We start from the raw sequence: 27491 nt of genomic DNA on the forward strand, positions 1-27491 counted from the left end.
ATTCCTACACACCAGACACGCAGTACAATGGTAGGCGGAGCTATATATGTCTGATCCCTACTCTCTATACCAGGGGATGGGATTCCTACACACCAGACAGGCAGTACAATGGAAGGCGGAGCTATATATGTCTGATCCCTACTCTCTATACCAGGGGATGGGATTCCTACACACCAGACAGGCAGTACAATGGTAGGCGGAGCTATACATGTCTGATCCCTACTCTCTATACCAGGGGGTGGGATTCCTACACACCAGACACGCAGTACAATGGTAGGCGGAGCTATATTTGTCTGATCCCTACTCTCTATACCAGGGGATGGGATTCCTACACACCAGACACGCAGTACAATGGTAGGCGGAGCTATATTTGTCTGATCCCCTCTCTCTATACTAGGGGATGGGATTCCTACACACCAGACACGCAGTACAATGGTAGGCGGAGCTATACATGTCTGATCCCTACTCTCTATACCAGGGGGTGGGATTCCTACACACCAGACACGCAGTACAATGGTAGGCGGAGCTATATTTGTCTGATCCCTACTCTCTATACCAGGGGGTGGGATCCCTACTCACCAGACACGCAGTACAATGGTAGGCGGAGCTATTTTTGTCTGATCCCTACTCTCTATACCAGGGGATGGGATTCCTACACACCAGACAGGCAGTACAATGGTAGGCGAAGCTATATTTGTCTGATCCCTACACACCAAACATGCAGTACAATGGTAGGCGGAGATATATTTATCTGATCCCTACTCTCTATACCAGGGGATGGGATCCCTACACACCAGACAGGCAGTACAATGGTAGGCCGAGCTATATTTGTCTGATCCCTACTCTGACTCCTCTATACCAAGAGATGGGGTTCCTACACACCAGACAGGCAGTACAATGGTAGGTGGAGCTATATCTGTCTGATCCCTACTCTCTATACCAGGGGATGGGATTCCTACACACCAGACACGCAGTACAATGGTAGGCGGAGCTATATTTGTCTGATCCCTACTCTCTATACCAGGGGATGGGATTCCTACACACCAGACAGGCAGTACAATGGTAGGTGGAGCTATATTTGTCTGATCCCTACTCTCTATACCAGGGGGTGGGATTCCTACACACCAGACACGCAGTACAATGGTAGGCGGAGCTATATTTGTCTGATCCCTACTCTCTATACCAGGGGATGGGATTCCTACACACCAGACACGCTTTACAATGGTAGGCCGAGCTATATTTGTCTGATCCCTACTCTCTATACCAGGGGATGGGATTCCTACACACCAGACAGGCAGTACAATGGTAGGCGGAGCTATATTTGTCTGATCCCTACTCTGACTCCTCTATACCAGGGGATGGGGTTCCTACACACCAGACACGCAGTACAATGGTAGGCGGAGCTATATTTGTCTGATCCCTACTCTCTATACCAGGGGATGGGATTCCTACACAACAGTCCGCTGACCTCCCATGGAAACCTGAAGCCCACCAACTGCCTGGTGGACGGGCGCATGCAGGTGAAACTCTCCGGCTTCGCCTTATGGGAGTTCAAACACGGGACAACGTTACGAGATATCACAGCGAAACATGTCATCTACTCAGGTAGGAAGCACGGGTCCACAGGACGGGACCGATCCAGTTATCAGTTACAAGTAAGGATTATGGGAAATCTATATCGGAGATATCTACTTTTGGTCTCCCTTTGACACTTAATCTAGTCAATTTTCTAAAATGGGCGTTTTATTGAAGATGGGCTGTTTCCCATAGTAACCAATCAGATTTAATCTCTGTTCTAGAAGGTGCTAAATAAATAAGAACTTAATAATCAACAGAACTTACCCCTATGACTTAATGATTATTTTTTGTCTGTCTGTCTATAGATCTGTACTGGACGGCTCCTGAGCTCTTGCGGATGGGAAGGTTCCCGTTCCAGGGCACCCAGAAGGGCGATGTGTATAGTTTCGCCATCGTCATGAAGGAACTCATATGCAACAGCGAGGACGGACCTTATCAGGACTATAACATGGAGCCACACGGTAAAACCTTGGGTAAAGCGGGCCTCATTCATGTTTGTAAGTTAAGCAGAAAAGCAACTTTGCGTCTGGAACAAACCATGTTGCTATGTTCGGAGATCAAACGTATATTGTTTCTGTGCAGGGTAAATACCATTTGCTTTTGCATGCAGCCCACAAATGTTAGAGACATCTTTTACTCTTACACTGAAATTATAGGGAAAAGCAAAGTTTTTTTCAGACCGTAAGACAATATTCATTAAAAGCAGAAAAATATGTATATTGCAGAGGTTATCCGCAGAATCATAGCCCCAAATTCGGCTGCGCCCATGAGGCCTTCCTTATCAGTAGAGAAGTGTAACGAGCGGATCATCTCCATGCTGAAAATGTGCTGGGACGAGAACCCGGAGAGGCGCCCGTCCTTTGTATCCATAAAGAGGAGCCTGCGAGGAGCCAGCCCGGAAGGGTGAGGCAGCTGCTTATGTCACTTATTCTCTGCTATGATGTCATCAGAATTCTTACTGAGATTAAATTCATTTTGCAGATGTAGAGAACAGCACTTTTGTCAGTTTGGGTAAACGGATGTTCCTATGCGATAAATATGCATAGAAATATTGTAACTGAGGGGCTTGTTCATAAACACGATTTGTTTTGGTCGCATCTTGCACTTTTTTTTAAAGATTTGGACACTATCTATACCACATTGATATAATTAAACTTGAGAGGTCTTCTTTTTTCAGTTACAATAGCTTTTTAGTAAATAGATTGCCATAACTAGACTTCAAACCCATAACCTGCTGCATTCCAGTTAAATACCCTACTCATTGTGCAATTTGATCCTGTTTAAAAACTATTAGATTTCTAATTATATGAAACTACTTTTACTTTTAAAACAATAACCAATAACCAGCATTGCGATTGAGCAGATCTATGTAGTGTGCAGCCGCACATCCGATCCCTTACAGTCATGCACTACATAGATCTGCTCAGCTGGACTGCTGGGGGAAGGTTCATTTAGTCTTAAAAGGTGGCTGTGGTGTCCCCGATTAGCGCTTGGCACATGCAGGGTACAGATCCACCAGCCAGTGCCACCACAACCACCAGCGCCGGCCAGCACAACCAATCCAATCTGTACCCCTGTCTCTCCGCAGACACGTCAGCATCTTGGATAATATGGTGAACAAGCTGGAGAAATACGCCAATCACCTGGAGGAGGTTGTGGAGGAGAGGACGGTCCAGCTGATGGTGGAGAAGAAGAAGACAGACAAGCTGTTGTCAACCATGTTGCCAAGGTAACAAGCGCAATGTGCGCAGTGCATAAACAAGAATACGTTATCTCTTTATATACAGGTTCCAGGGGATATCCATAGCATATGATCATAGATTATCCCTTATATACAGTATTACCAGTTATTTACATAGCGTACACCTAGGGGGAGATGTCCAACGCCTTGGAGTGTGATAAAGTGGAAAGAGACAAAGTAGCATCAAATTCTCCCCAACTGTCATTTTTCAAATACAGTCCACAACATGGCAGTTAGGAGCCAATTGACCTATTAGTAGATTTTTGGGCGGAAACTGGGGCACACACGCAAAATGTAATGAGAACATACAAACCTCACACAGATAGCCCAAGGAAGTTCATTTAATACTGAGGTGGAACATTCCTCTTAACAAGGCACGCCGCTGCAGAGGAGCCACAGACACGTTTTGAGCTGGGGGTGGGTGGGGGGGGGGGGCACATCATGTTAGGTGGAGCCAGCTCTTTGGCCTGTGGAGGCAGCAGTGATGTGAAATGATACAAATGCTTCATGGGTAAATAGACGTCTCCTGCTGGTCTCTGTGGTTCTCTGCTACAGCAGCCGATCATCTAGGAAAATATCAGTCTGGGACCGTACAGGCTTACAAAGAAGTTTGATTTTCGACCGTTATACATTCGGTGTTTATGATTTTTCTGCTTCACGTTCTCTGTCGACATTATATATAACGTCCACATAATATACAGAACCCAATATTCTAATTATGTGATTACTCTGCACAAGTTATTAAGAAGAACTTTATTTTGTTTCTCCATAGATTTAATTTTAAGGCATGTACCAGGTAAATGTGAGTTCCCTCCTTAGGATAAATCAGCGGTTCTCAAACGCCTTACCCCAAATTGGGTCGCTTCTCCATATTGCTGACCGCCAGGCTGATGACTTCTCTGATCTCTCTGATCCAAGGAGCCTGGAAAACCAATGAACTTGTCTTGTTACTTCAGATTCTTAGCATCACCGCCTAAAAGATCCAGGGTGGGATGATCTAGCATCTGCCGCCCCACTTTGTCGCTCATTGCCAGCTAGCACTTTTAATTTACTGCAGGTCACATTAGCGGTCACCTCTGCGTTGTGCCACCGCAATGCTGCTGTGCACACGCGGTCTGCTGAGCACACGTGTGTGACTGACACTTGCTGGTGTCCTGTGATTTCTATGGTCTGACTGAGTCCCAGAGCAAAGTGGTTTGGGAACTCCTGGTATAAAGTAATTCATTGCACTATATGGTATTACATTAGTGACCAGCACGGGGGCGCTGTGATATACATCATTGCATGAGGTCTTGGATTCACAAAGATGTTCTCTGTGTGAAGTTTGTATGTCCTCCTTATGTTTCCATAACTCTCTTTCCATAATCTTATAACATACTATCAATTGGCTCCTGAGAAATACATATGTGTGTATGTGTTCGTATGGTAGAGGATCTAGATTGCAAGCTCCACTGATGCAGAGACTGATGTGAATGATAGAATAGGAAAGGGCTGAAGAATATAAATATGCTGTAAGAATAACTGCAAACAAATGAGATATTTAGAATTGGCATGCAAGTCTAATTCCTATTCTACCAGTAGATGTCACTGTTGTGCTGTGAGTCAATGGCTCTGCACCAGAGAGTCTGTTAGGCTGTAACACTGCTTGTTACCCCACTGTTGCACACAATAGGTTGACGTATGAAATAGGTCGACAGGCCTAAGGTTGACACAACAATTGCAAGGTCGACACTCAAAAGGTAGACATGAGTTTTCACATTTTTGTGCAAAATGTCGACATGGAGACCATATCAGTGTACTGCACATGGCTTGCTGCGCTCACATTGGATAGTAGGGTATGAAATACCGCCTGTTTTTTTTATTTTTATTTTTTTTAAACTCATGTCGACCTTTTAGTATGGCTCAGTATGTGGCTATAGCACCCGTCTGAGGGCACTGCTAAAGAGGTAACCTTTGGGGCTGATACAGAGGCGGACGGTGTATGAAGGGCACCTGAAGGTTTTATTGGCTGTGTGCAGAACAGAAGGTCTCTCCACTGACACACGTGGACGGTAGAGGGAACGGTAATGGAGATCTCTGTAGATCAGTGAGGAAGATAGTGGTGGTGCGTGTGTGTGTGTTTGTGTGTGTGTGTGTGTGTGTGTGTGTGTGGGGGGGGGGGGGTTGTGTGCCGGATGGCCTCCCGACAGTTGGGATTCCGACAGTCAAGCCGCCGTTGGAATCCTGACTGATAAAGGCATCACAGTTGTGATTCGGACTGACAGGAGCTATTTCCCTTGTGGGGGTCCTTGACCATCATAGCCATCATAGAGGGAGAATAGAACCTGTGGCAAGCCCAGCGAGCAGCTCTGAATTGTGCCCAATGTCTGAGGTTTCTGTGTTGTATTGGCCGGAGTCATGTCCCTAGGAGATTGGGGTAGGTGTACTCCCCAGGCCTCCCCAGGTGGGAACGTTCACCCTGTACATTGTCTATATCCAGCTTTATTGCAGAGCAGCTGATGGCCGGTAAGTCGGTGGAACCAGAGAGCTTCGCCTCGGTCACGGTCTTCTTCTCCGACATTGTGGGGTTCACCACCCTCTGCTCCGCCAGTCTCCCGCTGCAGGTGGTCGACCTGCTGAACGACCTGTACAGTCTGTTCGATGAGATCATCAAAGCCTATGATGTGTATAAGGTACGATGACCTACCTCACTCCCGCTGCCGGGGGATATGGGAATGGTTTATATGGTGCAGTTTGGTATCATTTTTAGTATAGTTTTAATGGAGGGGGCGAGCGCGGGTGGGCTGGTGAGGGGAACTCTGGGTGTTCTCCTGGGGATGTAGGTGGGTAGATGCCTGCTTGGGGCTGGCGGGCTGATGTCACATGAAGTCAATGCCCATCCCCTTTTTGAACGTCTCTGACGGTAATAAAAGTGAGTTCAGAGTCACTTTTATTATCGAAGGGGAAAGAAATCATTCGATGGTCAGCTACCATCGAATCATTTTTCTCCCCTTCGGCCGAATGCGAGGGGATGTGTTCGAGTACATCTGGCTGGCTAGAGGAAAAATCATTCAATTTTTACTCACGATCGAATAATTTTTTTCCTCTCGTCCATGGTGTTCACCGACTTACTCAGCGGCTGTGAACAAAACAGCAGCTTCTAGCTGGCCGCTGACGTCTTCCGCTGGCCCCTAGCAGCCATAACAATGCCCAGAATTCACTCCCAGCATTTCGTTGGGCGCGCCCACCCTTTTTGCAGACACACCCACGGAACGGCTGGGATCCACCCCACACACCCGCTCCCTGTCATCACGCTGCAATCGGCTTGCAGATAGAAATATTTGCCAAAGCCGTTCGCAGCTGGGCCCCCACGCATGTAGCCTGAACATCGGTCAGCGTCCCAATTCGGACCTGGCCAATGAAGTCTTTATCGGGCCCATAGGCATAACTTTCCTAAAATACAATTTAAAAATCTTTGTCACTTGAATAAAGACAGTACCACTGTTCTTAAATCATCACTGTATATTGACGGGCTATAGGCAAAGCCGTTATCAAATGTTTCCACTTTTGTAAGTCATCTGATTTAGATCCATGAACCTTAAAGTTCACTAATGTTGCCTGCAGGTGGAAACCATTGGAGATGCCTACATGGTTGCCAGTGGTCTCCCAATTCCGAATGGTTTAAAGCACATCGAGGAAATTGCCACCATGTCCCTTCACTTTCTCAGCGCCATGCTATCCTTCAGAATCCGACACATGCCGGAGGAGAAGCTGAAGTTGCGGATTGGGCTGCACACTGGTAGGACTTCATTGTCTCTGTGCTACTGGCCAGGGCCTTCCAGTACAGTACGGCGGTGGTCACTTCCATCAGTGTTAGAACTTATGAGTGGTTGGCCCAGGTGGAAAACGACATTTTTGGGCCCTCCTCTTCCACTCCAACCCAAGTTCACAATATGCCACACAGCAGTGGGTGGCAGCAGTGGGCCCCTTAGTCCTCAGGGGTCCTGGTGCAATGCACCTGCTGCACCAATAGTAGTTCCGCTTCTGATTCCATGTCTTTGTGCTCCTCATGACTCCAGTTTTATCGGTTTGTGAAGAGCAAGAATGTTCTGCAGCAGCCAAAAGAAGGTGTTCTAAAAATTCTAGCTAAAACATATTAAAATAAAGCGTAGAGGCTAAAACGGGGCATAAAGGAGAGAAAGGATAAGAGATGACACTAGTCTAGAGTTGTATGAACATGGAATATAGCAGATACAGACACGGTAGGTAGGCAGAAAGAAGAGAGGGGCCTGCTCAAGAGAGCTTACAGTCTGGAGGGAGGGTAATACCCGAGGCAATAAAGAGTCAGCGTGGGGTGAGGAAGAGGGCTCAGAGGAATGGGGTAGGCCAAGCTGAAATGGGGGTTTTAAGGTAATGGTGAAAAGATCTAAGGATGTTTGATAGTCAGGTAATGGAAAATGAGCTCCAGAGGTGGGGAGCGATGCAGTAGAAGGCTTGTGGGAGAACGAGAGGTGGTAATATGGGGAGAGGAGAAGAGTGGGTCAGATGCAGAGGGGAAAAGCATGAGTATATCAAGCGAATAGGTCACACACGTATGAAGGACAGGAGTCAATGAGGGCTTTGTACATCCATGTGAGCAGCATCAATACAATCCTGGAGAATATGTGGAGTCAGTGTAGAGCGTTGTAGAGTGGCATGGTAAAAGAGAAATAATGGGAGCGAAGGATGGATGAGGGAAGGGCCAGCTGCCAGGAAACTGCAGTAGTCAATACAGGAAATGATGGGGAGTCATTGAGGGTTTTGGTTAACAGGTAGTCATGTTGGAGAGGGATGAGGAGAGGTGAGATGAGGAGAGGTATTGTCCAGGGCCTACAGATGGTATCTGAGGCCAAAAGGGTGAAATACAAGTGGTGCAAGGAGATAACAGAGGACCAAGAACAAACCTTTGAAGGACCCTAGCAAAGAGAGAATAGAGTATGAGAGGTGCATCAGCCAGATGTAGAGGGAAACTGATGGAGTGCTTGGAGATGTAGGAGGTGAGCCAGTAGAGAACAGTGCCGCAAAGTCAAGCAAGCAAATTGTCTGCGGCTGTAGGGAGTTCCTGGTCTTTGGGTATCGAGAGATGGCCCTTTTATTAGGACCTACCAACTTTGGTTTGGCCAGTTTAGGTAGAATGAAGAGGGCATAATTCCAGTGGAAGTTTGCCAAGCAGACATTTAGTAGAGGTTGCAGATAAGCCGGTCAAGTAGTGTGGATGCAAAGAAATGGGGAATTAGCTGGACAGAGAGGATGCAGCCTGCAGGTCTGGGCTAGATGTTGGCAGCAGGTAAAATGGGAAGAGGAAACGAAGACTGGGTACATCTGAGGTGTGGAAGTGAAGGATCTGAGTGTTGGCAGATGGGGAGCATTTAGGGAAGGGGGGGGGGGATTTAGTGACAAATGGTGTCAGTTTTAGCATTGAAGCTGTTTCCACATTCATGAGCATCATGCCCGGTGTTTTTTTAGTGAGAAGACATTATGGGATTGTGGTGGTTGATGAGTCCAGCAATGGGAGCACTTTGGCAGGTTGGAGCGGAGTGCCAGGGCTGGGGGTTTGGTTGCTGGAGGGGATGCATTGCATTTGGGGTTTGAAACCTGCAGATGGTGCAGTGATGGGATGGGAGTTCTATTTCACATTGAATGTTGCTATGGAATGTTACTATCTATTATTTTCTAGAAGGTGCTAAATAAAAAAGAAGTAGATTCTGATTGGTTGCCCATAGCAACATCCCATGTGAAATACAAATTCCATCTTAGTAAATGTCCCCATAAGACTGCAGCAGGACAGGCTAAAGACGAGAATATGAGACAGAGAAGTAGGCATCCCAGTCCTGACTCCAGCTGGTAAATGCCCTGATTGGGGGTTAATCAAGTCATCACCCCCTAAGTTCACTTCATGGGAGCATTGTCTTCTCTCCCAGCGTGACAGGAGAACGGCTGCTCAGCCACCTATTATAACTTACAGCCTGACTAAGGCTTAAATCCTCTGCACTTGTGGTTCTTACTGTGGTGCCAGGCAGGTGTATGCATGACCCGTGTAATGTGCAGTTATAAATCCAGTAACTCTCTCCTCTCTGCTGCATCCAGGTCCCGTAGTGGCTGGGGTGGTGGGTGTGACCATGCCCAGGTACTGCCTGTTTGGGGACACAGTGAACACTGCATCAAGAATGGAGAGCAACAGCTTACGTAGGTAATCCTGGTGTATTCGGCTGGTTTGTGAGACGTCAGTATTAGTAACTTCATGTGTCCATAATAAGATCTACTGTATATAGGCCCTTATTCTGGTTTGCTCGCAAAGGCAAATTCCTTCTCAAATGGACCATGTGCACTGCAGGTGGGGCAGATGTACTTGTGCAGAGAGAATTCGATTTGGGTGAGTTATTTTGTTTCTGTGCAGGGAAAATACTGGCTGCTTTATTTTTTACACTGCGATATAGATCTCACTTTGATGTAAAACCCCACCCAAATCTAACTGTCTCTGCACATGTTACATCTGCCCCACCTGCAGTGCACATGGTTTTGTCCATTTGAGAAGGAATTTTCCTTTGCGAGTGAACCAGAATAAGGGCCATAATGATATCATGCTACCATGTTATCGCAGTGTTACACGCTACGATCCAGTGACCGGGTGAGATACAGCACAGGCCAGGCAGAGTGGGGCTAATTCTGAGGTGGGGGTAACTGTACACGGGAACACACCCTGCTGCACTGAAAGGAGGGCAATAAAGATTTTTTTTGTATCTGCATGCAGTGTAAATACTGGCTGCTATTGCATGTAGCTCACAAAGGGCCAGATTCTCTAAGCTTCAAAAGTGATAAAAAGGAGAGTGATAAACAGCCAGCCAATCAGCTCCTACTTACCATGGCACAGATTGTGTTTGAAAAATGTCAGACAGGAGCTGATTGGCTGGCTGTTTATCACTCTCCTTGTTATCACTTTTGAAGCTTAGAGAATCTGGCCCAAATACTGGACAGCTTTATTTTTAAAATTTTTACATTGCAGTTCCCCCCAAAACTTATCTCACTGCACGTTACGTCTGCCTCCCCTTGCAGGGCAAAGATGGATGCTCTGTATTTGCATCTCACGGCCAGCGTTAATTTAAGTTGCCGCCCCGCTCAGGGCCGGTGCAAGCCCCCCGCGCCGCCCGCCGGGGGGGTGAGGGAGGGTGCAGACAATACTGCGGCATGGAGGGATGGGGGGGTGATGTGGCACAGGGGGGTGCGTGGGCGATACTGCGATGGGCTATACCCCGGAGCGTGGGTAGTGCCGCGCTGAAATCCCCCCAGCGGGGAGCAGGTGGTGCGGGGGGGGGGGGGGCAGTGTTGATTTATTGGCAGGATGGGGGAGGGGAGAGGGAGGATCACAGACTCACCTGCTCCCCGCTTTCTGGTACCTCTCTATGGTACCTCAATGGCTCAGTACCGCCCTCCAGTGGCTGGCGCCCTAGGCAAATGCCTAGTCCTGCCTAGTGGTGGCGCCGGCCCTGGCCCCGCTACAGTAAAATCCAGCCTTGCGAATCAATGTGATCGCTGTGCGGACAGATATGTGTGGCTACACATTCATTCTCAGCCGTGAAAAAGCCACATCCGGCCTGGAGCTGATGTCACACACCCTCCCCTACAACACTCAGGCACGCCTGCGTTATCCCGGACACTCCCAGTGCGTTATAGCATGCGTATAGAAAAAGTTGCATGATTTAATCGCAGGATGGCCTTACTGATGCGTACTGCGGACCATAGGCATGCGCAGTGTTTCAATAATAGGCTTGAATCAGGCCCTCAGAGGGAAATTCACTAAGATCGGACGATCAGCAACGCGGCAGGTTACAAACTGCTGTGGATCTGTTTGGTGTCCGAGAATGCAGCTTACAGACCAAGCTGCCGAATTCTCAGGATTCGTATTGTCCGATGGTGGAGTCATTCATATTTGGCTGCTAAGTTTACCGGCAGCCAAACACAGCTGACCTTGCGATCAGTCAGATCCATGTGATGCTTTTATTATGTGTAAAACAAGTGTTCATTTTTAAAAATGGTGTGGGGTCCCTCCCCTAAAACCCCTGCGTTTTCCCTGACACTCCCAGTTACCACCCACAAATGCCGGCTTCATGTCAACCAACTTGCATAAGGCCAGTGATAAAAAAAGTATCAGGAATTTATCACAGGACGGCCTTACGCATACACAGCCCATAGATAATCGCCAGCCTGCAAATTCACAGCTGTGCAATCACAGCTAAAGTCCGGGGCAGTTCCGGCACCCCTGGTCGGTGGTGCCAGGATGATAGCTTTTGTTGTAATTCATTGGATACAATAAGGGGCGTGGCATTGCAATAATATGGGTATAGTTTGGGCATAAGTTGTTGAAGTTTGATAATAATAATAATAATAATCATTTTATTTATAGAGCGTTCTTTCTCCAATAGGACTTAAGGTGCTTAACAGATAAAATAAATGTAATACATTACAGGAACAATAAAGGACAGAAAATCTTTTCATAAAAGATTCTTAAGGGAATTACAGAAATGCTTGAGTAAACAGGGAAGTCTTGAGTCTGTTTTTGAAGGATTCTAGAGTGATAGAAATAGATTCTCGGGTTATTTGCATCTCAGTTTTGTTTATAATGCTGCTGGAACCATGTGGGTTCACTATGGCGCGTGACCATAGACGTTGGAGAACTGAATGACGTCAGTAATTCTGGGTCTCTCCTCCTGCCAGCTCTGCGGGTGCATATTTCTGAAACAACTGCCAACGCTCTGCGGCAGATCGGGGGGTACGACGTTAAGGAAAGGGGATGGATCCAGGTAAAGGTAAGAACTCTGTTACACAGCTCTGTCTGACACCATGTCCCCCCAGTAGTCCCTACTTTCATAGTTCCCATTCTGGGAGCCCAAAACAGTTGAGCAGTGACCTCACCCCCTTAGGGGGCATCTGAATTCCTAGAGATTGCATGTTCAGGGTCCACCACGGATAACAATGAATGATGTATTCTCAGGGGAAAGGAAAGCAGAGAACATTCTGGCTGAAGGGCAAGGAAGGCTTCCAGATGCCCCTACCGGACTTTCCCGATAACCTGAAGGACCCCATAAATGACTCCATTGAGGTATGTAATGCACAGGTTCTCGAAGTCGGTCCTCAGGACCCCAACCATTGATGCTTCAAACTCATCCTTAGGAGCATGGAGACCTCAAATAGTTTCATCATCGATGGTGAGACAAGAATGTTTTCCCACCATCGATGGCAAGAGTAGGCCCGGTGGTTTTCTGTTACCTGCTTGCACAGCAGCACAGAGGTACTAGGCTGTCAGCAGTACAATTTAGTTGAATATCAGCTATGTCACAGACCGAGCATTTTCTGGGATAGGTTGGGCGGGGCCATTGGCTATGTCCCGCCTCTCACACCTGACATTGGCTGACACGACCAGCACAGACTCTGGCCCCTCCCAGTCCCTCCCTGCTCCACAGCGCCCCCCGGGGGCAGTGAGCTACCATATAGATAAGTACAATAATAGTGAATGTATCCAAATGAGTGTGGTGTTATTGTGTCACTGCAGGAGGAAGAGATTGGTGGGCACTGATTGGAGCAGACCTGTGCACATGATGCTCAGTAACTACAGACCCGGGAAACCACAGCTGGGACGCAGGACGGTTTTGCAGACATATTACCAATACCCTGCCGCTCTACAGATTACATTTGCCATAACGATTCCTTTTATAGATGTGAGGATACGGGTTCCTCAATCACTCAGACACCGAGCAGATCAAACCAAAATACGGTTTATTTTTTCACACCACACACAAGTAGATAAAGACAGGAACAAGAGGCAAATGAAGCATAGAAACATCCAGGTAGCAGTTCAAGTCCTTGTAGCATCACAGTTCCAAATCACAAAACTATCACTCTCCACACAGCCGTGATAGCAGAAACCTGTATAAGTCCACACAATAGCGTAGTAGGATGCCCACCCCGGGCAAAGGACGTGTTCCACAAGATCCCTTGGCAGAGTTTGACCCCTTAGCCAGGATTGCGACTAACATGACATGCTAGCATGTGTACCAGTCATTTTAAAACCTTCTAAATTCCCACGGTGCCCGAACTATTAGTGGGCTTGTACTGGGTCCGGATTGGTGGATTCAAAAGTCAGGTATATCCCCCCAGGTAATCTACAGCTGTCCATCTGCTGCTGCCCCCCTGCTGGGTCCGGTTCCAGTGAGTCTGCTAGAGTCCAGAGATGCACAAAGAAGTGCAAATAAGGAGGAACAATCACAAGGTAATTTGGTTATGTCCTGATTACCCCCTGTGGACATAACCTTCCTGTAAATAGCAGAGGAATTGGATCACCCCCTGTGGACATTTCCTGTCTGACCATATTTGGGCAACAGCATCTGATCGACAGTCTAATACTATGGTTCTGGAAATACACACAGATATGGGGAATAGAAACATCTACGGAGAACAAGAGGGTACAGACAGACTAAAAAGTACATTAATCACTACACCTAATAAAATATAATAATTACAGTGAGTCTGATAACCTCACATTAGACATAGTTCTTATTATACAATAATGTTATACAATAATATGTAAGTAAGATATACAGGACATGCCGTAATACTGTAAATCAGGGCATTAGATAGATTATGAAAAATTATGGAATAGATTATGGAAGCCGAGAACATCCAGAGCAAGGGGAATCCTGTATAGCTGTCCGTACACGCAGAGTAAGAAGTGTTACCGAGAATTACATCCAGAGCGAGGGAAATCCTGTTTAGCTGTCCGTACATGCAGAGTAAGAAGAGAGGCATCCCGGAGGAAGGGAACACCTCCGAATGGGACTGCCTTGAGTGACTGGCAGGTTGGACTTCCAACAGGAAGTCACTGCCAGTCACATACCTTCCAACTTTTGAAGTGTTGCATTCGGGACGGTGCTCCTGCGCGCCGAAATTTTCGGGGGGTGTGGCCTAATTTGGGGGCGTGGCCTATACTCGCGGCTCTTTCGCGAGGCCACGCCCCCATTTTGCCGCTATGGGGGCATGACCCAGAGGCTCTGTGAGCCTCTAGCCATGCCCCCAGTCCCCTGGCTGCGGGAATAGACGCTGTGCGCATGCGCACAGCGTTTATTCCCCGCTGCTTAGCAGCTGACAGGGGGGACTCCCAACAGCCCCCCCACACCGCGGGACACTGCCGCCCGCGGGTGGGACATCGGGACAGGCCCTGACAATTGGGACCGTCCCGATAAAATCGGGACTGTTGGGAGGTATGCAGTCACATTGAAGCCAGTGCACTGAGATGGGCAATACGGCTCACTAAGGGCCTTATTCTGATCTGAGCTCAGTACAAATTTGTTCTTAAAATGGGCAAAACCATGTGCACTGCAGGTGGAGCAGATGTAACCTGTGCAAAGATAATTAAATTTGGGTGGGGTGTGTTGAAACTGAAATCTAAATTGCAGTGTAAAAATAATGCAGCCAGTATTTACCCTGCACAGAAACAAAATAACTCACACAAACCTAACTCTTTCTATACATGTTACATCTGCCCCACCTGTAGTGCACATGGTTTTGCCCATTTTAAGAACAAATTTGTACTGAGCTCAGATCAGAATAAGGCCCTAAGAGAGCTAGGATCCAGCAGATCAGTCCGTGAAAAGATCCGGATCTTTTACACAGCTCAACGATTCACTTTAAAAGAATGGGTCATTTGATAATAACGAAGCATAATTGCATCCCATAGGTGAAAACCACCACTGAATACCATTGTCTGCCCACTCCTCTGTTGGCACTGGCAGGTCTTGCTGTAATACCCATTGGTCTGTCATGCTTCTGTGTGTTTGTACTGTCTGCCACTATGCGGTTTTGTACAATCTCTTTGAACTGGAATAAAATATGAAGTGCGTAGAATAGAATGAGAATATTATAGAGCTGGACCTCTGTTCACCCCAGATTCTCCTGCAGCACAATCTATGGGGACCCCCATTACACAGCAGCAAGGCCCGCAATCTATAGCATATACCGCTCACCCCGATCCTACAGAAGTGAGTGTAGCGGTGCCTTATAAAGTCATTATTACACTTCGTCTTTGTACATGATATGTAGGGATATATGGATGCTTTCTTACCAAGTCCGCAAGAGCCACAGATCTATTTGCTTATTACCAGTTATCTATATACTGTAGCGCACACCTATTCCGCAGCGCTGCATAGAGAATATTTGAACATTCACATCTTCAATAGAACTCACACCTTAGTAAATAACCCTCGCAGAGAGAGCGTGAAGCATTTCTGTTAGTCTGTCATATCCCGGGTTACATAGAAGACTTGTTTCCCGCTTTGGATTTTTATTTAAATTATTATTATTGTTGTTGTTGTTATTATTATTATTGTCTTGAATTTTACTTTTATGAAGAAAATGTAAAAAGTATTTCTACCCTATTTTTTTTGTTGGAAATTGGCCATAAAATGACTGCAAATCTTATCTATAATAATGTATTCTGCTCTATTATATTATATTTCAGGCGAGTGGGGAAGAGGGTATCCGCATTTGGTAGCAGATCTGAGGAATGCTGTTATTACAGGTGGTACTACCGCTATTGCAGGAGTGCTGCTATTACAGGTTGTACTACCGCTATTGCAGGGGTGCTGCTATGACAGGTGGTAATACCGCTATTGCAGGAGTGCTGCTATAACAGGTGGTAATACTGCTATTGCAGGGGTGCTGCTATTACAGGTGGTAATACCGCTATTGCAGGAGTGCTGCTATGACAGGTGGTAATACTGCTATTGCAGGGGTGCTGCTATTACAGGTGGTACTACCGCTATTGCTGGGGTGCTGCTATTACAGGTGGTACTACCGCTATTGCAGGGGTGCTGCTATTACAGGTGGTAATACTGCTATTGCTGGGGTGCTGCTATTACAGGTGGTAATACCGCTATTGCAGGGGTGCTGCTACTACAGGTGGTACTACCGCTATTGCAGGGATGCTGTTATTACAGGTGGTAATACCGCTACTGCAGGGGTGCTGAAATTACAGGTGGTAATACTGCTATTGCAGGGGTGCTGCTATTACAGGTGGTAATACCGCTATTGCAGGAGTGCTGCTATGACAGGTGGTAATACTGCTATTGCTGGAGTGCTGCTATGACAGGTGGTAATACTGCTATTGCAGGGGTGCTGCTATTACAGGTGGTACTACCGCTATTGCTGGGGTGCTGCTATTACAGGTGGTACTACCGCTATTGCAGGGGTGCTGCTATTACAGATGGTAATACTGCTATTGCTGGGGTGCTGCTATTACAGGTGGTAATACCGCTATTGCAGGGGTGCTGCTACTACAGGTGGTACTACCGCTATTGCAGGGATGCTGTTATTACAGGTGGTACTACCGCTATTGCAGGAGTGCTGCTAATACAGGTGGTACTACCGCTATTGCAGGGGTGCTGCTATTACAGGTGGTAATACTGCTATTGCAGGGGTGCTGCTATTACAGGTGGTAATACTGCTATTGCAGGGTGCTGCTATTACAGGTGGTAATACTGCTATTGCTGGGCTGCTGCTATTACAGGTGGTAATACTGCTATTGCTGGGGTGCTGCTATTACAGGTGATCATACTGCTATTGCAGGGGTGCTGCTATTACAGGTGGTACAGATGGAGCGGGTCCCAGCTTTTCAGGGATGGTGAAAGATTCGCCATCCGCCATCCCCCACCAGCCGCCGTAAGGGGACGAGCACGCACGAGATGCGCGCGCGTCCCCTTACAACGGGTCTCCCCCCGGTCCCCGCCGCCTCGCCGACGGTCGCCCCGGGTCCCCGCCGCCTTGCTGCACCCTCCCCCCCCTAACCCTGTCCGTCTCCCTGAAGCGGAGACGGACAGGGTTCCCATCCCCCCCGCCGACAGAAACTGAGACGCGCGTGCGTGTGAGACGCACGCGCGTCTCAGTCAGATGGAATGCCTCTCCGCCGGCGATCGCCAGCGGACAGATTCTGGTGATCCCGGCGCAATAATGAGAGGCGCTCCATCTGTAATACCGCTATTGCAGGAGTGCTGCTATGACAGGTGGTAATACTGCTATTGCAGGAGTGCTGCTATGACAGGTGGTAATACCGCTATTGCAGGGATGCTGTTATTACAGGTGTTACTACCGCTATTGCAGGGATGCTGTTATTACAGGTGGTACTACCGCTATTGCAGGGGTGCTGCAATTACAGGTGGTAATACTGATATTGCAGGGGTGCTGTTATTACAGGTGGTAATACCGCTATTGCAGGGGTGCTGCTATTACAGGTGGTACTACCGCTATTGCAGGGGTGCTGTTATTACAGCTGGTACTACCGCTATTGCAGGAGTGCTGCTATGACAGGTGGTAGTACTGCTATTACGGCGGTGCTGCTATTACATGTGGTAATACCGCTATTGCAGGGGTGCTGCTATGACAGGTGGTAATACCGCTATTGCAGGAGTGCTGTTATTACAGGTAGTACTACCGCTATTGCAGGAGTGCTGCTATGACAGGTGGTAATACTGCTATTGTTGAGGTGCTGCTATTATACAGTAGTTCGTACTACCGCTATTGCAGGGATGCTGTTATTACAGGTGGTACTACCGCTATTGCAGGGGTGCTTTAATTACAGGTGGTAATACCGCTATTGCAGGGGTGCTGCTATTACAGGTGATAATACCGCTATTGCAGGGGTGCTGCTATTACAGGTGATAATACCGATATTGAGGGAGTGCTGCTATGACAGGTGGTAATACTGCTATTGCTGGGGTGCTGCTATTACAGGTGGTAATACTGCTATTGCAGGGGTGCTGCTATTACAGGTGGTAATACCGCTATTGCAGGGGTGCTGCTATTACAGTTGGTACTACCGCTATTGCTGGGATGCTGCTATTACAGGTGGTAATACTGCTACTGCAGAGGTGCTGCTATTACAGGTGGTAATACCGATATTGCAGGAGTGCTGCTATGACAGGTGGTAATACTGCTATTGCTGGGGTGCTTCTATTACAGGCGGTAATACTGCTATTGCAGGGGTGCTGCTATTACAGGCGGTAATACCGCTATTGCAGGAATGCTGCTATGACAGGTGGTAATACCGCTATTGCAGGAGTGCTGCTATGGCAGGTGGTAATACCGCTATTGCAGGAGTGCTGTTATTACAGGTGGTACTACTGCTATTGCAGGAGTGCTACTATTACAGGTGGTAATACTGCTATTGTTGAGGTGCTGCTATTATAGTTCGTACTACCGCTATTGCAGGGATGCTGTTAATACAGGTGGTACTACTGCTATTGCAGGAGTGCTGCTATTACAGGTGGTAATACTGCTATTGCTGGGGTGCTGCTATTACAGGTGGTAATACCGCTATTGCAGGAGTGCTGCTATTACAGGTGTAACTACCGCTATTGCACGGATGCTGTTATTACAGGTGGTACTACCGCTATTGCAGGGGTGCTTCAATTACAGGTGGTAATACTGCTATTGCAGGGGTGCTGCTATTACAGGTGGTAATACCGCTATTGCAGGAGTGCTGCTATGACAGGTGGTAATACTGCTATTGCTGGAGTGCTGCTATGACAGGTGGTAATACTGCTATTGCAGGGGTGCTGCTATTACAGGTGGTACTACCGCTATTGCTGGGGTGCTGCTATTACAGGTGGTACTACCGCTATTGCAGGGGTGCTGCTATTACAGGTGGTAATACTGCTATTGCTGGGGTGCTGCTATTACAGGTGGTAATACCGCTATTGCAGGGGTGCTGCTTCTACAGGTGGTACTACCGCTATTGCAGGGATGCTGTTATTACAGGTGGTACTACCGCTATTGCAGGAGTGCTGTTATTACAGGTGGTACTACCGCTATTGCAGGGATGCTGTTATTACAGGTGGTACTACCGCTATTGCAGGGGTGCTGCTATTACAGGTGGTAATACTGATATTGCAGGGGTGCTGTTATTACAGGTGGTAATACCGCTATTGCAGGGGTGCTGCTATTACAGGTGGTACTACCGCTATTGCAGGGGTGCTGTTATTACAGGTGGTCCTACCGCTATTGCAGGAGTGCTGCTATGACAGGTGGTAGTACTGCTATTACTGGGGTGCTGCTATTACATGTGGTAATACCGCTATTGCAGAGGTGCTGCTATGACAGGTGGTAATACCGCTATTGCAGGAGTGCTGTTATTACAGGTGGTAATACCGCTATTGCAGGGGTGCTGTTATTACAGGTGGTACTACCACTATTGCAGGGATGCTGTTATTACAGGTGGTAATACCGCTACTGCAGGGGTGCTGCTATGACTGGTGGTAATACTGCTACTGCAGGGGTGCTGCTATTACAGGTGGTAATACCGATATTGCAGGAGTGCTGCTATGACAGGTGGTAATACTGCTATTGCTGGGGTGCTGCTATTACAGGTGGTAATACTGCTATTGCAGGGGTGCTGTTATTACAGGTGGTAATACCGCTACTGCAGGGGCACTGGTATTACAGGGGGTAATACCGCTATTGCTGGGGTGCTGCTATTACAGGTGGTAATACTACTAATGCAGGGGTAACTACCATAGGTGAAAGGGGTGCAGCCGCCATGGGGCCCAAAACTTAAGGGGGCCCATCTTTGCTGTCTAAATAATATGTTTTACATACATTTATCACCATCAGTTGCTAAATAGGGGGCCCTTACAAACTTTTGCTATGGGGCCTACGAATATCTAGGTACGCCTCTGGTAATACTGCTACTGCATGGGGTGCTGCTATTATATACAGGGGGTAATACTTCTTCTGCAGGGGTGCTGCTATTACTTACAGGGGGTAATACTGCTTCTGCAGGGGTGCTGCTATTACATACAGGGGGTAACACTGCTACTGCAGGGGTGCTGCTAAGACTATCAGGATATCACCTTACAGTATATATTATATTATATACATATAGTAATAAGTATAAAGTCTACTTAGATCTTTGCCTGTATCTTTTACAAAAAAAGGGACAAGAGACACAAAGTTGAAAAAACCTATTTATATTTAATGCACCATTGTGAAAGATAGGAGGAGACTCAGAACATAATAATGATACGAAGGTTTAGTCTCATAGATAATGTTTGGTCTAGAACATGTTCCAGTCTCAGGCTTTGTACAGGAACGGTGCCATGAAATCTGGTCTGAGGCTCATCCGAGGAAACCTCTTTCCTGAGGGCAGGTCCATGAATGAAATGGAGGGTCCGTGTATCGGAGGTGGTCACGCTGAGGTCGTCCAGTCTTAGGAGAGCATCCTGCAGACCCCCACGGCCAGGAGCAGATGGTACACCACCACTGCGGAATAAAGATTAACCATATTAAAAACATTTGGGGTGATGCATTATTCTCTCATTGTTTCCACTGGCCGCAAATTTCACCGGGAAAATGGCCACAATCTGCATTTTCCTGGTGAATAATGCATGGGGAGTTAGAGATAAGATTGGTAGGATAATGACTTTAAAGGGGGCAAATTTGGGCATTTTTCAATCCCGGGATTGAGCTGATGGTAACATAACATAGCAACATAGTAGCTGAGGTTGAATAAAGACGGTCGTCCAAGTTCAGCCTGTTTGATCTAACTGGATTCATTTCTAGAAGTGATCTCTTCTCCCAGCATTATACACCTTGAATCAATACTTGGCCTGAGTAGTGAGTTATGTTGGCATTACTTTGCCCGCTGCTCCCTTCTCTAGACCAGCGGTTCTCAAACTGTGGCTCCTGACCCCAAAGTGGGTCCGAACCTTCTCAGCATGGGGTCGCGACTCCATGTTGCTGACCATCAGGCTGATGACTTTTCTAATATCAGTCAGTGATTCAAGGAGTCTGAAAAATCTGTTGAATTGTCTGTTATTTTAGACTCCTCAAATCACTCTGTGCCTTCACAATGCTGCCATGTATGTGCTGTGACTGTCTGCTGACTACACGTGCATACCTCCCAACTGTCACGATTCCGTCGGGACAGTCCCGATTTTCGGGTCCTGTCCCGACGTCCCACCCGCGGCAGGCATTGTCCCGCTGCGGGGGGTGGCAGTTTGGAGACCCCCCAATCTAGTAGAATAGACGCTGTGCGCATGCGCACAGCGTCTATTCTCGTATGAAAATGAGGTCGCGGCCCTCGCCCTCATTTGCATACGCCCCGCCCCCTTTTCGGACGCTCGCACGGCAAAGCCGCGCGAGTGTCCCTATTTCCTCCGGACGGAAGTTGGGAGGTATGCACGTGTGATGTGATGGGTTATGGTATATTAGACTCCTCCCATCACTCTGCGCCTCCACAATGCTGCCATGTATGTGCTGTCTGCTGACTACACGTGTGATGTGATGGGTTATGGTATATCAGACTCCTCCCATCACTCTGTGCCTCCACAATGCTGCCATGTATATGCTGTCTGCTGACTACACGTGTGATGTGATGGGTTATGGTATAGTAGACTCCTCCCATCACTCTGTGCCCCCACAATGCTGCCATGCATGTGCCGTCTGCTGACTACACGTGTGATGTGATGGGTTATGGTATATTAGACTCCTCCCATCACTCTGCGCCTCCACAATGCTGCCATGTATGTGCTGTCTGCTGACTACACGTGTGATATGATGGGTTATGGTATATCAGACTCCTCCCATCACTCTGTGCCCCCACAATGCTGCCATGTATGTGCTGTCTGCTGACTACACGTGTGATGTGATGGGTTATGGTATCAGACTCCTCCCATCACTCTGTGCCCCCACAATGCTGCCATGTATGTGCTGTCTGCTGACTACACATGTGATGTGATGGGTAATGGTATATTAGACTCCTCCCATCACTCTGTGCCCCCACAATGCTGCCATGTATGTGCTGTCTGCTGACTACACGTGTGATGTGATGGGTTATGGTATATCAGACTCCTCCCATCACTCTGTGCCCCCACAATGCTGCCATGTATGTGCTGTCTGCTGACTACACATGTGATGTGATGGGTTATGGTATATTAGACTCCTCCCATTACTCTGTGCCTCCACAATGCTGCCATGTATGTGCTGTCTGCTGCCTACACGTGTGGTGTGATGGGTTATGGTATATCAGACTCCTCCCATCACTCTGTGCCTCCACAATGCTGCCATGTGTGTGCTGTCTGCTGACTACACGTGATGTGATGGGTTATGGTATATCAGACTCCTCCCATCACTCTGTGCCCCCACAATGCTGCCATGTATGTGCTGTCTGCTGACTACACATGTGATGTGATGGGTTATGGTATATTAGACTCCTCCCATTACTCTGTGCCTCCACAATGCTGCCATGTATGTGCTGTCTGCTGCCTACACGTGTGATGTGATGGGTTATGGTATATCAGACTCCTCCCATCACTCTGTGCCTCCACAATGCTGCCATGTATGTGCTGTCTGCTGACTACACATGTGATGTGATGGGTTATGGTATATTAGACTCCTCCCATCACTCTGTGCCTTCACAATGCTGCCATGTATGTGCTGTCTGCTGACTACACGTGTGATGTGATGGGTTATGGTATATTATACTCCTCCCATCACTCTGTGCCCCCACAATGCTGCCATGTATGTGCTGTCTGCTGACTACACGTGTGATGTGATGGGTTATTATGGTATATCAGACTCCTCCCATCACTCTGTGCCCCCACAATGCTGCCATGTATGTGCTGTCTGCTGACTACACATGTGATGTGATGGGTTATGGTATATTAGACTCCTCCCATTACTCTGTGCCTCCACAATGCTGCCATGTATGTGCTGTCTGCTGCCTACACGTGTGATGTGATGGGTTATGGTATATCAGACTCCTCCCATCACTCTGTGCCTCCACAATGCTGCCATGTGTGTGCTGTCTGCTGACTACACATGTGATGGGTTATGGTATATTAGACTCCTCCCATCACTCTGTGCCTCCACAATGCTGCCATGTATGTGCTGTCTGCTGACTACACGTGTGATGTGATGGGTTATGGTATATTAGACTCCTCCCATCACTCTGTGCCTCCACAATGCTGCCATGTGTGTGCTGTCTGCTGACTACACATGTGTTGTGATGGGTTATGGTATATCAGACTCCTCCCATCACTCTGTGCCTCCACAATGCTGCCATGTATGTGCTGTCTGTTGACTACACGTGTGATGTGATGGGTTATGGTATATTAGACTCCTCCCATCACTCTGTGCCCCCACAATGCTGCCATGTATGTGCTGTCTGCTGACTACACATGTGATGTGATGGGTTATGGTATTTTAGACTCCTCCCATCACTCTGTGCCCCCACAATGCTGCCATGTATGTACTGTCTGCTGACTACACATGTGATGTGATGGGTTATGGTATATTAGACTCCTCCCATCACTCTGTGCCCCCACAATGCTGCCATGTATGTGCTGTCTGCTGACTACACGTATGATGTGATCACCTTCTGCAGTCACTTGCTGGGGTCCCGTCATTATGTTTATTGTCTGATGGGGTCCCAGAGCAAAAAAGTTTGATGATCCCTGTTATAGACCAAAACATGTTGGTTATAGCCCTGAATGTTATTATCCACCATTACTTGTCCAACCTTTTCCTAAATGTATTTAGTGGGTCTGCCATCTCCACTTTCGCAGACAGCGCGTTCCGCATCTTTACTGCCCTCACCGTGAAGAACCCTTTCCTCCTGAGTGCACAGAACCTTCTCCCCTCTAGTCTAAACGGATGCCCTCGTTTCCATTTTTCGTCACCATGAGGGCATGGCCAGCGACTTGTATGCTTCTGGCCATGCCCCCTGACCCTCTCTTCACTGAATAGACCCTGTGCACATGCGCACAGCATCTATTGCCCTCTGCTGAGCAGTGCAGTAGGTGACGGGGGACCCCCAACTGCTCCCCCCTCAATGCGGGATAATGCCGGCCCCAGGTGGGATGCGGGACTGTCCCTTGATAATCGGGACAGTTGGGAGGAATGTGTATTTATGAGCGTAAGTGTAATAAAATCACACAACAACATCTACAGTGTTCCAGCAACGCAATGGAAAACACTGACATAGCGGTACGTTTACTAAAGCTTTTATAAATGACGTGACGTTGCCCATAGCAACCAATCAGATCTTGTCTATCATTGCTCTATTGTATTCTAGAAAATAATAGACAGAATCGGATTGGTTGTGGTTGCTATGGGAAACAGCACCTCTGTTAGTAAATGTACCCCATAACCTCCCAGCATCATTGCACTGTATTACCTGCCAGGCCGGGGAACCGCAGGGATGCAGAATCTGTAGACAGGGAACAAGACAATAGTGATTACAGCAAGGACGCTTCTGTTGACGCGGCGTTGGTGACATCTTAAGATTGCTAGCTCTTTGGGACAGTGGAACATGACCACTGGACTTGTACAGTATTGTCATTATCTTTTTGCTTTAAGCATTTCTTCATGTCATTCATTTCACACCTTATTCGTATAGTTGTTTTGTCAACACGTGGAAAAGGTTGACGTGCATTCAGTCGAGTTGGTCAAAAGGTCGACACAAGCAAAAGGTCGATGTGAAAAAGGTTGACATGGTAAAAGGTCAACATGAGTTTTCACATTTTTGTTGTCTATGTTGACATACTGTAGGTCAACATGGGCACCGCATAAGTGTACCGCATCCCTTTGCTTTGGGCACGGTGTCATGTCGACCTTTTGCTTGTGTAGACATTTTGTTCCTGTCAATCTAAAGCATGTTGACATTTTTATACGTCAACCTAAAGACTATCTACCAAATGACTGTCAACCTAGACAGTGTGGACCTAATAACCTCATACCCCTACAGTATGTTACCCATGTGAGATAAGGTGTGAGTGCAGAGGGATTGAGACACAGACCTAATACTGAGCTGCAGCTATTTCCTGATAGCGCAGGGCTCCGGCAGCCCTGATACTGAGCTGCAGCTATTTCCTTGGTAGCGCAGGGCTCCGGCAGCCCTGATACTGAGCTGCCGCTATTTCCTTGGTAGCGCAGGGCTCCGGCAGCCCTGATACTGAGCTGCAGCTATTTCCTTGGTAGCGCAGGGCTCCGGCAGCCCTGATACTGAGCTGCAGCTATTACCTGATAGCGCAGGGCTCCGGCAGCCCTGATACTGAGCTGCAGCTATTACCTGATAGCGCAGGGCTCCGGCAGCCCTAATACTGAGCTGCAGCTATTTCCTTGGTAGCGCAGGGCTCCGGCCGCCCTGATACTGAGCTGCAGCTATTACCTAATAGCGCAGGGCTCCGGCAGCCCTGATACTGAGCTGCAGCTATTACCTGATAGCGCAGGGCTCCGGCAGCCCTAATACTGAGCTGCAGCTATTTCCTTGGTAGCGCAGGGCTCCGGCAGCCCTAATACTGAGCTGCAGCTATTTCCTTGGTAGCGCAGGGCTCCGGCAGCCCTGATACTGAGCTGCAGCTATTTCCTTGGTAGCGCAGGGCTCCGGCAGCCCTGATACTGAGCTGCAGCTATTTCCCTGGTAGTGCAGGGCTCCGGCAGCCCTAATACTGAGCTGCAGCTATTCCTCTGGTAGCGCAGGGCTCCGGCAGCCCTGATACTGAGCTGCAGCTATTTCCCTGGTAGCGCAGGGCTCCGGCAGCCCTGATACTGAGCTGCAGCTATTTCCTTTGTAGCGCAGGGCTCCGGCAGCCCTGTTACTGACCTGCAGCTATTTCCCTGGTAGCGCAGGGCTCCGGCAGCCCTGATACTGAGCTGCAGCTATTTCCTTTGTAGCGCAGGGCTCCGGCAGCCCTGATACTGAGCTGCAGCTATTTCCCTGGTAGCGCAGGGCTCCGGCAGCCCTGATACTGAGCTGCAGCTATTTCCTTGGTAGCGCAGGGCTCCGGCAGCCCTGATACTGAGCTGCAGCTATTTCCCTGGTAGCGCAGGGCTCCGGCACCCCTGATACTAAGCTGCAGCTATTTCCCTGGTAGTGCAGAGCTCCGGCAGCCCTGATACTGAACTGCAGCTATTTCCCTGGTAGCGCAGGGCTCCGGCAGCCCTGATACTGAGCTGCAGCTATTTCCCTGGTAGCGCAGGGCTCCAGCAGCCCTGTTACTGAGCTGCAGCTATTTCCTTGGTAGCACAGGGCTCCGGCAGCCCTGATACTGAGCTGCAGCTATTTCCCTGGTAGCGCAGGGCTCCGGCAGCCCTGATACTGAGCTGCAGCTATTTCCCTGGTAGTGCAGGGCTCTGGCCGCCCTGATAATGAGCTGCAGCTATTTCCCTGGTAGCTCAGGGCTCCGGCAGCCCTGATACTGAGCTGCAGCTATTTCCCCGGTAGCGCAGGGCTCCGGCAGCCCTGATACTGAGATGCAGCTATTTCCCTGGTAGCGCAGGGCTCCGGCAGCCCTGATACTGAGCTGCAGCTATTTCTCTGGTAGCGCAGGGCTCCGGCAGCCCTGATACTGAGCTGCAGCTATTTCCCTGGTAGCGCAGGGCTCCGGCAGCCCTGATACTGAGCTGCAGCTATTTCCCTGGTAGCGCAGGGCTCCGGCAGCCCTTATACTGAGCTGCAGCTATTTAGCTGGTAGCGCAGGGCTCCGGCAGCCCTGATACTGAGCTGCAGCTATTTCCCTGGTAGCGCAGGGCTCCGGCAGCCCTGATACTGAGCTTCAGCTATTTCCCTGGTAGCTAGAAAATATACAAAAAAATAGTAGCGCTATGTCAAGTAAAAACAATATCACATTTATTGTATAAAGTGCACAGATAATTTAAAATAAACTGATTAATAAAACAAATGCACCAGCACCTACAAATATTAATTGCCTGGGGATAGGGTCCATTCCTATATATGTCGCCTGTTTCCGGAAAAGGAGAATATCTCTTCAAATAAGATATAGGTGATATTTACCGCAGGTAGTCCCAAATGTGGTTCTTTAATCCTTATTTAGGATGGCATTGAAGCAAGTCCAACAGATGGTTTTTGAGGGTATTTCCTCAGGACTCCATTTAAACGGTCTGTTTGAAGAGTAAGACAATCCGGTGGCGGCTGGTCTGGATCCCAAAAGGTGGTAGGTGGCAAGGTTGGCAAAGTTGGCTGGTGGTAGGTAGCTGGTGCAAGGTGCCTGACGCGTTTCGCTGCATATAGGAGCAGCTTTATCAAAGGATAGTCTCATGGTGTTTGTTGGGGGTTTATATACCCCTCCCATTATAGGTAAATGAGTGCACC

General features: G+C 48.2%; 2 protein-coding genes across 5 annotated transcripts in view; one reads left to right on the forward strand and one right to left on the reverse strand.

Moving 5' to 3' along the window:
- Nucleotides 1–14635, forward strand: part of LOC146009438 (guanylate cyclase 2G-like) — a 123944-nt gene extending 109309 nt beyond the window's left edge. For 2 of the 3 annotated variants that reach the window (XM_083149820.1, XM_083149821.1), the window contains 10 exons: nt 1437–1605; nt 1884–2039; nt 2304–2481; nt 3167–3307; nt 5799–5991; nt 6923–7097; nt 9425–9523; nt 12050–12141; nt 12327–12434; nt 12885–14635. In XM_083149820.1, coding sequence (XP_083005946.1) covers nt 1437–1605; nt 1884–2039; nt 2304–2481; nt 3167–3307; nt 5799–5991; nt 6923–7097; nt 9425–9523; nt 12050–12141; nt 12327–12434; nt 12885–12908 — 1335 coding nt within the window. In that variant the 3' untranslated portion in view covers nt 12909–14635. Of the gene's footprint in view, nt 1–1436; nt 1606–1883; nt 2040–2303; nt 2482–3166; nt 3308–5798; nt 5992–6922; nt 7098–9424; nt 9528–12049; nt 12142–12326; nt 12435–12884 lie in introns of those variants that run through there. The other variant, XR_014444671.1, reaches the window with a different exon arrangement.
- Nucleotides 14636–20371: 5736 nt separating this feature from the next.
- TECTB (tectorin beta) overlaps nt 20372–27491 on the reverse strand; it is a 34852-nt gene continuing 27732 nt past the window's right edge. For both annotated transcript variants that reach the window (XM_083145654.1, XM_083145653.1), the window contains exons 10-11: nt 24555–24587; nt 20372–20638 (exon numbers count right to left, since the gene is read on the reverse strand). In XM_083145654.1, the coding sequence (XP_083001780.1) occupies nt 20586–20638; nt 24555–24587 (86 nt within the window). In that variant the 3' untranslated portion in view covers nt 20372–20585. The remainder of the gene's footprint in view (nt 20639–24554; nt 24588–27491) is intronic.

Source organism: Crinia signifera, chromosome 6 (genome assembly GCF_055691185.1).
Source record: "Crinia signifera chromosome 6, ASM5569118v1, whole genome shotgun sequence".
NCBI lineage: Eukaryota > Metazoa > Chordata > Amphibia > Anura > Myobatrachidae > Crinia > Crinia signifera.